Source organism: Rousettus aegyptiacus, unplaced genomic scaffold, assembly GCF_014176215.1.
Source record: "Rousettus aegyptiacus isolate mRouAeg1 unplaced genomic scaffold, mRouAeg1.p scaffold_m13_p_2, whole genome shotgun sequence".
NCBI classification, from domain to species: Eukaryota; Metazoa; Chordata; class Mammalia; order Chiroptera; family Pteropodidae; genus Rousettus; species Rousettus aegyptiacus.
In genome coordinates, this window is record NW_023416295.1 from 158,056,857 (window position 1) to 158,069,821 (window position 12,965).

The 12,965-nt window shown below is 36.4% G+C and overlaps 2 protein-coding genes across 2 annotated transcripts in view; one reads left to right on the forward strand and one right to left on the reverse strand.

The window, feature by feature from the left end:
• Positions 1-615: 615 nt before the first annotated feature.
• On the forward strand, positions 616-7,471 carry SNRPF (small nuclear ribonucleoprotein polypeptide F). Its single transcript, XM_016159398.2, has 4 exons — positions 616-773; positions 2,641-2,766; positions 6,673-6,737; positions 7,336-7,471. Exons 1-4 carry the CDS (start codon positions 771-773, stop codon positions 7,400-7,402), a joined length of 261 nt encoding a protein of 86 aa, XP_016014884.1. The 5' UTR covers positions 616-770; the 3' UTR covers positions 7,403-7,471.
• An 856-nt stretch (positions 7,472-8,327) lies between these two features.
• CCDC38 (coiled-coil domain containing 38) overlaps positions 8,328-12,965 on the reverse strand; it is a gene marked incomplete at its 5' end in the record, with an annotated part of 36,125 nt that continues 31,487 nt past the window's right edge. Inside the window, 2 exons of the mRNA XM_036235872.1 lie at positions 8,328-8,614; positions 10,823-10,916. Of these exons, the coding sequence (XP_036091765.1) occupies positions 8,501-8,614; positions 10,823-10,916 (208 nt within the window). The remainder of the gene's footprint in view (positions 8,615-10,822; positions 10,917-12,965) is intronic.

The window sequence follows — 12,965 nt, forward strand, 5'->3', positions numbered from 1 at the left end:
AAACATCCCCCTCGTCCTTAATTATAAATGCACGTAAAAAGACTGTATTGGGTATCTGCTGGTGATGCAAAAAGAACAGATCGACAGAGTGACCACCACATCGTGGTCTCAATTTAACTTCATCTGAAATTCATTCTGTACTTGACTTTCTTCGGTGCGTTTCATTTTCCTTAGTCTAGTCTTGCTTCTCCCACTTCCTATAGAGTGGGTTGAAATGAATGTTACAGAATAGAGAACAATCAGGTAGAAGGGGGCCGTAGCAGAGGAGCCCCCAAATCACAGAATCTGAGCACTCAAGGGTCCCAAACTCGTTCTCACAGGTAAAAATGGACAAAAGAATGCCACATTCGTTAGGCTGGCGAGAAATGTCCGCGATACAGGGTGCGCAGCATCTTTCAGCCGAACGCTCGAGGCAGCTGAGCAGACCAGAAACCTGCCCGGCTCACTGTCTTTGCAGGCTCGCAGGTACCCCCGCAGCGGCCGAAGGTTTCCCGCAAGCCCGCACGTCGCGGAGAACGCACAATCGCACGCTGCACCGCGGGTTGCCAGGACATACTGCCCAGCCACCTCCTCCAATCAGCACATACCTCTTTGCGTCCAATCACAGAAGCGGAAGAGCTGGAGTCGGAGGTAAAAGGTCACGCTGCTTTTTGGCGGCCATTTCTCTTGAAGCAGCGCGGTTCGATCCCTGCTATAGTTTTTTCAGGCGCGAGGGACACACGACAGCTGGGTCGGCGGCGAGTATCCTGTGACATTTGTCCGTCGTCACGATGGTAAGGAGGGAAAGAAAGGCTGGGGTCTCCGGAGAGAGAGAGCGCGGGCGACCGCCTCGCCGGGCCGTGGGGGTTGCTTCGCGCGTTTCCCATTCATCCGCGTGAGGCGCTGCGCACCGCGTCGCCAGCCCATTTCTCCCTGCTCTGGGGGTTTGAGGCGCGCGCTCCTTCCGCTGCCTTCCGCTGGCCAGGAGTGCCCCTTCCCTCTTCCCCCTCTTGTTCGTTTGAATCTGAGCCTGAGGTATCCTTGCTGGCTGGGACCACAGGGTCAGGGTAAAGACAGGTTTTCACGTCCCACCCTTCACACTGCAAATCCGCTTTCATCCTTTGATGGGGACTCCCAGCCCCACAGCGCTCTGGAACACAGATCCTAGGCTTTGGAGCAGTCATTTGTTCGTTTTGCAAATATTTGTTTAGTGCATGCCACCTGCCTGATATGCTAGGCGCTAGGAGTATGAGGTGAAAAGAACTGATGCGGACCCTGGCCTAGGTTAACTCAGTCGGGTGCGGGAGACAGACGCTAATCAAATAACAGAAATATATAATTGCAAATAACGTTAAGTGCTAAGAAGGAAGCAAACTGGATGCTGTGAGGGGGTCAGGATGGTGGTACATTAGAAGAGTGGTCAGGGATGGCATCCCCGGAAGGGAAAGGATTTAACCTGATACCTAAATGAAATGAAATGCAGCCCCTTGAAGAGCAGGAGGTAGAGTGTATTCCAAACGCTGGGAACTTGAGCATAGGCCTTAAGGCCGGAAAGAAAGCTTGACCACCTGGAGGAATTCACAGAAAGCCACAGCCAGTTTGCAAGAATAGTGGTTAGGAGGTAGGGTCAGGCAAGACCTCTCGGGTCATTTTAGGGAGATCTGGATTCTACTCCAGGTGCAGTTGGAAGCCATTGAAGCATTTTAAGCAGAGATATGACATGATAAAAATAATAGTTGCTGTGTAGATAATAAGTTGGAGAAAGACAGGAGTGAAAATGGTATACTCATTAGGTAGTTATTGCAGGCAGTAGCCCCCCTTGTCTTTGGAGGTCGCTCTGAATATACTTATCTTAAAGGAGTTTAGTAGCAAAGTTTCTTGGTTCTTTGGGCTGGTGGATGAGTAGATGAGGGAAGGGAAAAAGTCAATTTATTGGGGATACTCTGGTTTGGTGAATAAACAGACATTAAGTGATAGCTCATGTGTAAGAGGCACTGCTAAGTCAAGTAAGACCCAGTGCTAGAGTCCAGATTTAAAGCGAAGACTCAAGTGTGATCTGTCCCTTGCTTCATTCTGTAGCCTCTTATTGGGACACTGGCAACACCAAGTTGTTATGTCCCTGACATCACCTTGTTGCTTCATTCTTTTCTCCTTTTACATAGGTAGCCTCCTCTGCCTAGAACAGCTGTTCCCCTTCCCCAGCTCCCTGGAAATAACCTCTTATCCTATAAAATGGAGACAGTACTTCTTTTCTTTCCTCTTAAGGCTGGATTGGTTCGGTACCCTAATACATAGTATATCTCCTCTTACTACATTGCGGTGTAATTGTCTATTTGTGTTTTGCCCTTCCCTCTCCTACTGTGAGCTTCTTGAGGACAGGGACTTGTCGCTTGCATTTTTTTTTTTTTCAGCTGTCTTTACCTTTGTTTCTTTATAGCCTGGAACAGTGATATAAGTTTTGGTGTGTTGATGATAAAATTGGCTACCTGGGTATTTAAATTTCTCTGATGCTCTTCAACAAATACAAGTGAAAATTAAGTGAGAGAGAGTCAAGAGTTTGCTTCATTTGGATACCATAAAATGATGTTTTGGTAGCAGAGAGTAGGTGGTGGGAGCTGAGCTCAGGAGAATAATTGAGTTCTTTTTTTGTTCTTTGTGCAGAGTTTGCCCCTCAATCCCAAACCTTTCCTCAATGGATTAACAGGAAAGCCAGTAATGGTGAAACTTAAGTGGGGAATGGAGTACAAAGGCTACCTGGTATCTGTAGATGGTTATATGAACATGCAGGTAAGCTAAAGTGTTAAAAAGATTATTAAATTGCATTTATTGTTCTTCACCTTATTCCTCAAAGGTTTCGTGTGACTTATAAGAATACAGTTAATTAAATTGACAAACACAGAGCAAAATTCAAGAATAGGGTCAAGGTCAGGGAGGGTGTTATAACAAACTACATATGAGACATGGTGTTAAACAAAAGTTTAGCCATAGATTTGATTAAAGTAAAAATAACTCAGATATTTGATTCATAATGCTATAAGGGTAACACTAATTTGAGGAAAAAGTAAAACTTCCCAGCACTAGCTCTGAAAGAAATTTTTTGAGTGAAATTCTTAAGTCTCTTAATGAATACTTGAGGCACAACATCAAAGTAATTCCATAAAAATATTTCTTGAGGGAGAAGACATACCAGCCAAAGGAATTTATTAACTGACTTCGTGTCTGTTAACAGTAGCTTCTATACATATTTCAGCCAAGTTTTTAAAAAGTTGTGATAAAATGTATAACAGAAAATTTACCACTTTGAGTATTTTCAAGTGTGCAACTCAGTGGCATTAAGTACGTTCACACTGTTCTGCAGCCATTACCATTAACTCCCCATTTCCCCTGCCTCCAGCCCTTGTTAAATACTATTCTTTCCGTCTCTATTCTAGGTACCTCATACAATATTTGTTATTTTAACCTATTTCATTTAGGATAATGTTTTCAAGGTTCATCCATATTGCAGTATGTATCAGAATTTCATTCCTTTTTATGGATGAAATATTTCATTGCATACTGAATTTTAATCCTTCAGTTGATGGACATTTGAATTATTTCCACTTTTTGACTATTGTGAATATTGCAGTGAATATGGCTGTACAGATATCTGCTAGAATCTCTGTTTTCAGTTCTTTTGGGTATACAGGAATGGAATTGCATATGGTAATTCTTTAATTTTTTTTTTTTTTTTTAACACCTATACCACCTAGTCTTCCTAGGTGGTCTCCCATCTAAGTACTAACCAACCTGACCCTGCTTAGCTTCCGAGATCAGAAAGGATCAAGTTTGTTCAGGGTGGCATGGCCGCAGACTGTTTAATTTTTTGAAGAACTGCCATACTGTTTTCCACAGCAGCAGCTCTGTTTTACATCACCAGTAATGTTCATGGACTCCAATTTCTTTACATTCTTACTAACACTTGTAATTTTTTAATTTTTTTATATTTTTTGACAATAGCCTTCCTGATGTTTTGATTTACATTTCTCTAATTAGTAGTAATGTTGAGATCTTTTTATGCCCTTATTGGCCATTTATGTGATCTTTGGAGAAATATCTATTCATGTCCATTGCCTATTTTTGAATTGGGGTGTTTGTTTTTTTGTTGCTTAATTGTAGTTTTTAGCCAGATTTTTGAGGAAAGAGTTTGAGGTTATGTTTTCCTGAAACTCAGGTATTTATGTGACTGGTTAATGGCAGGTGGATGAATTTTAAAGGTTACCTAGACAGGTGGCCAATCCAGCCATGACTCCCAGTATTCCACACTGATAGTACTTGTACTTGGAGCAGAGTACTAAGTATAGGAATGCTTGTAAGCAAAAAGCTGAGATTTTTCTTAATTTAAGAGTCTACCACCTGAACAGATGACACTCATACTCAGGTCTCCAAAGTTCTTGTAGAGCATGGTTTTAGCCTGGAAAATTCCCCAAGCAGGAATCATTTACCAAGACCATAGAAAAATCTGAAGAGTATACCCTTTGTGCTGAAAATGTTCCAGACTTAGCTGTGATGGTTACACAACTCTACGAATATAGTTTAAACCACTGACTTGTACACTTTAAAAATGAATTTTATGTTATGGGAATTATAAAAATAAAGAGTACTCACCAAATATTTGGTTTTAAAAGTGATACAACTTCCTAATGAGCCTGTCACTTAGGAAATGTATCTGAGTGACTAACCACATTGATGATGCTTTTGAGTTTGTTCACTCAGTACATATTTATTAAGTGCCTATTATGTGCCTTGCACTGTGAATACACCAATGAATAAAAGTCCCTACCCTCAAGGACTTTATGTTTCATGGTGGGAGATAGTAATATAATACGTTGTGGTATTAGGTAATGATAGATGCTGTGGACTAAAAGAAAGAGACGGAATAGGGTGACGAAAGTGTGCAGTGTTGATAGGATAGCCAGAGAAAGTCTCTAGGAGGCAGTAAGTTTAAGCAGAGACCAGAACTGGGTGAGCGGCTGAAGAGTTGCTGGAGAGAGAGCATCCCAGTTTGAGGAAACAGCAAGAGTAAAGGCTTCGAGGCAGGAATATGATTGGTGTGTTCAGAGCACAGCAGGAAGGCAAGAGCAGAGTGAGATAGGGGAAGAATGATAGAATGGTTGGAATGGTAATCATACAGGGCCTTTTAAGTGTTAGGAAGGACTTTGGATTTTATTTAAAATGTGACAGAAGGCTTTGGAACATTACATAATTTAGAAATCAGTTGGCAGTATGAATATCTGCCCAAAATAATCACTTTTAACAAAAAAGAAACCAGTTGATAGTTATACATTATTTCTGAGAGCTGTTACATACAAAACTAGTTATCTCAGCAACCACATATATTTCAGACAAAACCTTATTCTCTGGGCATAGGATGTTACTTTTTGTTCTCTATAGGAGAGAGAATAACATTCAATAGCAGTATTAATTTATCAGCATGTTTTAAATGCCTTACCTTACATTCTCCGTAAGCCCTATGTTTCTTTTCCTTTGCCACTTGCCCAGCTAATGAAGGAAACTTCCCTCTCCTTTCTGGCCTGTTCATTTCTTTTGTGAGTCCCAGGTAGCACAGATTGTGATTTTTATAAATTACAAGTAAAGTTTATACCTGTATGTAGAAGGAAAGCTAAATGTCTTGATGTAAAATTATAAATAATATAGCTCCCTAACTATAAAGGTACTTTTTTTTTTACTTTTAAATATTTAACGTTTAATAGTTGAAACATGAAAGCTTTCATCAAACTTTAAGTCCCTAAAAGATCCCCTTCATAAATAAATGTTTATCACAGAATAGGTATGTAACTCAGCAGCCACAATTTAGTAATGAAAATGTCAAGTTTAAATATCTTATAAATGAATTTCAAATCCCAATTCCTAAGGTGTTTAGGATCAAATTTTTTAATGAGTTTTTTTTTATTAAAATATAATTGACATATTTAGTTTTAGTTGTACAACATAATGATTCAACATTTACATACTCTATGGAGTGATCACCACAATAAGTCTAGTAACCATCTGTCACTGTACGAAGTTATTATGATATTATTGACTATATTCTCTGTGCTAAGAATTATGTCCCTGTGATTTATGTATTTTATAACTGAAAATTTATAAGGTCACTCTTAATTGTTTAACCTCTTCTTAAGAACTTGTTGTTTTCCCCTGTTTATTAGCACATGATTTAAAAAACATTTAATTCTTTGGTTTGGTTGGTGACTAATATAAAAGTATTTAGTATTTTAGCCATAGCTTTTGTATACCCTTTGGGTTCTTCAATATGATACTGTAGTATATAATGTTACTACCCCAAGACAGGTTAATGTCTGCTTCTGAATTTTCGGAAAACTTTAATCTCAACTTATTCATAAATTGGGAGACTGCCTTCCTCAGCACATTTTAATATCTAATAGAAATATTACACAACTGAGATTTTAAAAATTGTTCCAACAAGCTTTATTACATATTTGTTCTACATCCATCAATGATAACTTTACTGAATATTTTTATGAAACCAAAAAGTACTACAGTGGTTACATTAATTATAGATAAATATGAGTTGTTGGTATAGAAAGGTCTCAGTTAATAAGTTCTCACCAATATTAGGTGTGTTATAGTATTTTCCTTCTGTATTATACCAGTATATTTTCTTTTTATTTAAAGCTTGCAAACACAGAAGAATACATAGATGGAGCATTGTCTGGACATCTGGGTGAAGTTTTAATAAGGTAAACAAAACAGCAGTAATATATAGAAGGAGTTACTGGTGAACATTAGAAATACCCATTTAAATAAATTAATTTAGTGCCTCAATTTCAGAATTACTTTTTAAAGTTACTATTAATTTAATATAATATTCTACAACTAGACTATAAGAGTCTTTGAAATTGTTAAACTTGTCCAAGAAGATTTAAATATTTTGGAGCTGTTCATCTTTAAGATTCTTCTAGTGTCGATATTAAACTTCTAGTTCTTAGCTGTAACTTTTTTCAGTGCATTAGTTGTAGGAGCTTGGTATTTAATTTTAGTTGGGTCTGGCTGCTGTTAGGGATTTTGGTTATATTCATTTTCCAGAACTAACTTTATACCTTCAAATGCTAGTCATTCCCTTTGGAAGATCATAAAGATACCATTTTATAACAACTGTATGGTAAAATAAGTACCATGTGCTTTTTAACAAATCTAGGGTAGAAACCTTTTTTTAAGAGAAAAAAATGCTGTGTTGTAAATTTAGCATTCAGTAGTTTGTAACAAAAAAATGTAATAAATTAGATCTTATATGGTTTCTAGTTGGAACAACAAAATGTACTGTTTTTCTATTTACAGGTGTAATAATGTGCTTTATATCAGGGGTGTTGAAGAAGAGGAAGAAGATGGGGAAATGAGAGAATAGCATCTTTTGTGGGGAATCTTTTTTATATATATTTCTAGACAATAAAGATTTGTTTGTTTTTCAACGTGACTGGTGAACTGTTCATATTCAGATATTTATATGCAAAGCTCAAATGTTGAAACAATTGAAAGATCTTTCAGAGGAGTAATGCTTTAAAAGTTACCCAGCTTCATTAAGTTGGTTTTCTTTTGTAAGTCCACTATTATGCTTTTTTTTTCTATAAGGGGAAATTATATACATTATAAATGTTTATGAACATGAATTTCAGCTTTTATTTATGTATTAACTGAGACCTTTTAAAAGCCACTAATTCTTTTAAAGTTATTTTTGAGTCATTTTGACACATATAAAGTTAAATATTTTCTTAGAATTAATATATATTGTTTTACTTAGTAGTTGACAAACTGTGTGTTAATTCCATATCAGTGTAAGCTAAATAATGTATACATATTATAGCTAAAATTGAAACATGTCCTGAAAATTAAAATGATTGTGGATATAGAACACAACAGAAATTGTAAACTGACAGGCTGAAGACATGGTCTGATCACTTAAGAGAATTAAGGTTTTGGAACAGAACTCTTTAATGTGAATTAAAAACCAGTCTTTACAGTTATGTTCTTAGAACATAACTTAGTGGTTTTCATTTAAGTTTTAAACTCAAAACCCTTATGGTATCTTAGATGTACATTGTTAAAATGTATACTCCACCTTGATAAAATGTGTACTATGAATTTCCTGTGCACTGGTTGAAAAAAAGATCATTTAAAGTGTTACATTGTCAGAGAATGCCACTACTGCAATTTAATGGTCATTCACTGTATAGTTACATGAGTAAAGTAGCTTTTGATGTGTAACCCCAACTGGGACAACTCAAAGTATAGTTATATGTTTAGAATAATACTTAAAATATGGATAATAAAAAGCTTCAACAAAAGAAAATAACTCTCTTTCCCAATCCTATAACCTTTCGAACAAGGACCTGCCTTCCTCAAATTGATTAGGCCAGCATATGGGGCAGAATATTGCCATTATTGAAAACCAAAATTATAAAATATGCCTAAAACATTCTGGTAATAAACATCTTACTGCTCCTATTCAAGTGAAAAAGTATTCATCCTCTATTGATTTTGATTTCGTATCCTTGACTAAAAGTAGTTCCTGTTTGGTACTAGATGGAGGTTTTGAACGATAGATAAGTCGTCTTCCCAGCTGAAACAAAAGACAAAATACTTAATATTCTTCAACATAACCTTTTCCAATTGAAGTATAAGTAAGATACTAATATTAACTTTTCCAAGGACTAATATGGTTTAAAACAGTAAATCAGTTATAAAAGGATTGATAACCTAATGGATGTCCAACATGTTAGGCAAAGTTAAGCAACAATTAGAGCACCATAGTTAGTATGCAGAAGACAGAGCAGTTAGGTTTTATGGGGAAGTAGGGGAGATGTAGTCATTGTATAGCAATTTTCAGACATGGTCAGCCTAGAAAAGCACCATGTTTAAGGCCAACATTTCATTTCTCAGTAAGGGCCATAGCTGATTTTCATTGGTTGGAAGAGGTTGCTTTCCTCTGTTGAGTACGAATTGACTGACATTTTAAAATCCTGTTAAACAAAAGCTTGAGAACACCATGTACTGTCTTCTTAAATGCTAGTAATCCTGTTGGCTTTCGGAGGTGTTCCCCCCAGGACATGCCCCCATGCTTCGGGAAATCCCTAATTTCACTTTCAAGTCTGTTCATTCTCTCTGGGGCATATTCTCAAGTATATCATTACTAATTATACCCCTCTTTTAGTCCTTTTTCCCCATAATCTTATTTGTTTTGTTATGCTTTTATATCTGAATTTGTGTAGAAATTTGATGGGGCATCTCCATCGTGTCTCAAAAGGGGCACTATCCCTATGTGAGACTGTCCCCTACACTGCAGAATGGTTGACATTTTTGGTCATCATTATGCCAACAAAAATGTTATGGGACTGGAATCCCTGAATTCCTTTTCTAAAGTCAGAGGTTTTTTTTCACTGTCAGTGATCTCCTGTGGTAACTTTTGTTGTTATTACTGTCTGAGAAAATTTCCAGTAATGAAGTGTCCCAACTGGGTAAGAATTTCTCTCACAGGTCTTTATACATTGTCAACTTATCAGGTCATTTTTTTTTCAATTTCAAGTTTTTGTTTTCATTCTCATTTTCAGTTCGTTAATTCAGTAAGCATTTATTGAATATCCACTATGTGCCAGATATTGGGGATACAAAGGTCATAAAACTCATGCATGGTCTAGAAGGAAAGATATATTTAAAAATAATCATTTCAATTTTGTGGGTTAGTATGTAGTATGTACATGTTGGAGGGAGATGAATGGTTAATTCTCCCTTGGGAGGAAGAAGACAAGTCAGATGTTTATAGGAAGAGTTGAACTAGAGAAGTACAGATTCTTTTGAAAATGAAATGCTTTTTAAAATAAGATAATCGCTTTTTGACATACGTATTGTTATCATACGTCAGAATTTTTTTCAAATGCGTCAAAAGTTGTGAAATACACAATAAACATTCACTGTGGGTTAGCTATTACTATGGTAAGAATCAATGTCCACATTAGCTTTTCACCTCAGAAAACCGTAAAATTGGCTTCCTGGACTATATTTCAGACCCTGACCCAAAGGAAGGAGAGTAGCACGTAGAAACAAAAGGCCCTCTACACCTACTGTAGAGGCTTGGACCATAAGCACTCAGTGACTTCCCAGTCCCAAACTTATTATAGGTACTCTTGCAATATAAAGAACTTTGGCTTCTGGTCCTGATTCTGCTGCTAAATCTGAGGCGACACTGGGTAAGTCATTTTAACTTCAACTATTAATCTCATTATTTTTACAATGTGAGGATTAAGAGACCCTTTCGGTTATATATAACTCTCTAAGTTCACTATCTCATTTTTAAGTGAAAGCAACAAGATTTATAGCTCCCATTTATAAGAAGAAGCATATATATACAAATAATAGGATATTTCCTGAAGGTTGCAGATGAAACTGTTAGCAGTGGTTGCCTCCAGAGGGGACGGGAACTGAGAATGACTTTCACGGAATACTCTTGTACCTTTGGAACTTTAAATCATATGCTTGTACTACCTATTCAAACTTTAAAAAAAAAAAAATAGTTTCATGAACCTGGAGCTAAAGAAAAAGAGGAGAGGAGACAGGTTTCTTTTACTAAAAAGTGGGTCTAATAGAGAATTTAGTAATTTGAATTAATCTAAAAGTAACAAGGAACCAGAGAGAGACCAGTTGAAGCTGTGACCAAGAAAGATTATTTTACTAAAGTTCAACCTGGATAAGTTAGAGGAATTAAGTATTTTGTTTTTATACCACAGGAGTCACACATTGATGTAGCTGGACCTATTAATAACAAAATACAAACCTTTTTCTTTGGTTGCGCTACTGCTCTTTCCAGTGCAGCTTTTAGCCTTTCCTCCTGGTGTCTTTGTTTTTCTTTCATTTTCTCTTCACGCAGCCTGTTAAGAGGAGAAAATGTTCTTCTTAACTATAAATCACTGACAGTAAAAAAGATCTATATCGTTATTCGGTAATGAATGATCTAAATATTATAAGATTTACATTAAGGTTAAATGAAAATAATAATTCATCTTTACTGGGTAAAGATATTCAGGTGAAATCTCAACAACAGATCCTGTTTGTGTTGAAATACGAAGAAATTTACATGTTACCGTTTTAGAGGAAATAAAAGTCTATCCTGATCTTAGTCTAAAACAAAGTACCTCAGCAAAGCCTTCTCATCACTCCACTCACATTTCAGCACTTTACAGTTTATCTGTACACTGGCCACATGAATTAACTTCCAGTTATCCCCCTCCCCCCTTTTTAACCTTTTTGTTGAAGTAAAAACTGCAGAAAAGTACACAAATCTCAAGTATATAGTTCAATGAATTACCACAAAAAAGTGTATTTTCCAGTTAATCCTTTTGAATAGAATTCTCAAATTAAGACCAAGAAATGCTATTTGTCTTGTTTTTGTTAGGGTTGCTATGAAGATAAGTGAGGTGACCTGTGCAATCAGTCTACTCCAATGCCAAGTACAGAATAGGCACTCAGTACGTGATGGCTATTTTATGGAAATATTTTAAGTGTAACAGTTACTGAACATTTTTTATGCAAAATTAGGCATCATGTAAGGTGCCTCTAAACCATGGGGAAAATCAACTAAAATTCTCTTCAGTAAGAATGATAAACAATTAGAATTAGATTTCATTTATCACTACTGAAAACAAAACTTTGATGACCATTTCCCACTGTAAAAAAGATGCAAGTGTTAGTGTAATTAATCTCAAGTTATGTTATGGAAAGAGTCATTTTTCACTTACAGTTTTTTAAAAATTTGCTTTATATTTGATAAAATTCCATCAGGATCACCTTAATATATTCTGGACTTCTTCTTTATATGGGGAAAACAATATCTCCCATACCAAGAATATAAGAGATAACAAAATATCTACTGTAAATGGCTAATATTTGAGTACTTAACCATGTGCCAAACATGCTTTAGTGCTTTTACATAGATCCTTTAATCTTCACAACAACCCTACAAGTTATTACTGCCATTATTATTGCCATTTTACAGATAAACTGAAGTTTAAGAGAGGTTATGCAGCTTGCTTAAGGTCACAAAAGTTATAAATGGTGGAACCTGGACTGAACCCAGGCAGGTCGGCTTGCATGCCTGTACTAGGAGCCATAGTACTTACTAGTCTGCCTCCCAACATGGTTTTTTTTTTTTTTTTTTTTTTTTTTTTTGCTATAACATTCTACTTATAAGCATTTTCTATGTGCCATATCATACTAGGGATTGTATATTTATAATAATTGTCTCATAGATAGTACATACATAAAATCCTTACTTAACTTGGTATGGAAATTATTTGTAAATTGGTGAATTCTCCTGAAAGACCCCAAACTAGGTGTGTGGGGGGCAGTATTTTCCAGGAATGATAATTCTCATGAGCTTGTTTTGAAGAATAGATGAGTTAATGTGTAAATGCTATTTATAGCAGTTACAACAGGAAAACCCTTATTGCATGGCTCTTTCAGACAATTCTTGCATAGATTGTCTCTGCAGTGTTCCAATGAAGGGTTTCTAATCTATGCCTTGGGATTTTCACAAGTGTATTTCTCCTTCCACATGATAGCTCTGCAAATTTTTCTTATAAGAGTGAATATTCACCTTGAAAATTCACTTTTCCAAATGAAAGCACCCTTCTCCCATCCTAAACTAGGTCAGTTGCCCCAGTGAACTTTGTTCACCTGGGTCCTTTCTTTCACAGTGCTCATGTACCATTGGTAATGACATATTTATTTTATATGACTCTTTGATGACTGTGTCTCCACACTAAATATCTTTACGAGGAGGGCAAGCCTGGGTTGGTTCCTCCCACAGTATCTCTGTACGGTCATCCTTGCCATATAATAAAGACTGGCTAAATGTTTGTGGAATCCAAGCAAAAACAGCTACTCATTCAGTCATTCACTACACTTATATAAGACATTGT

Bases quoted from the DNA above. Each gene is read 5' to 3' on its own strand.
- SNRPF (XM_016159398.2), top strand. The intron at 2,767-6,672 runs GTAAGCTAAAGT...TTTTATTTAAAG, and splicing joins ATGGTTATATGAACATGCAG to CTTGCAAACACAGAAGAATA. The intron at 6,738-7,335 runs GTAAACAAAACA...TTCTATTTACAG, and splicing joins CTGGGTGAAGTTTTAATAAG to GTGTAATAATGTGCTTTATA.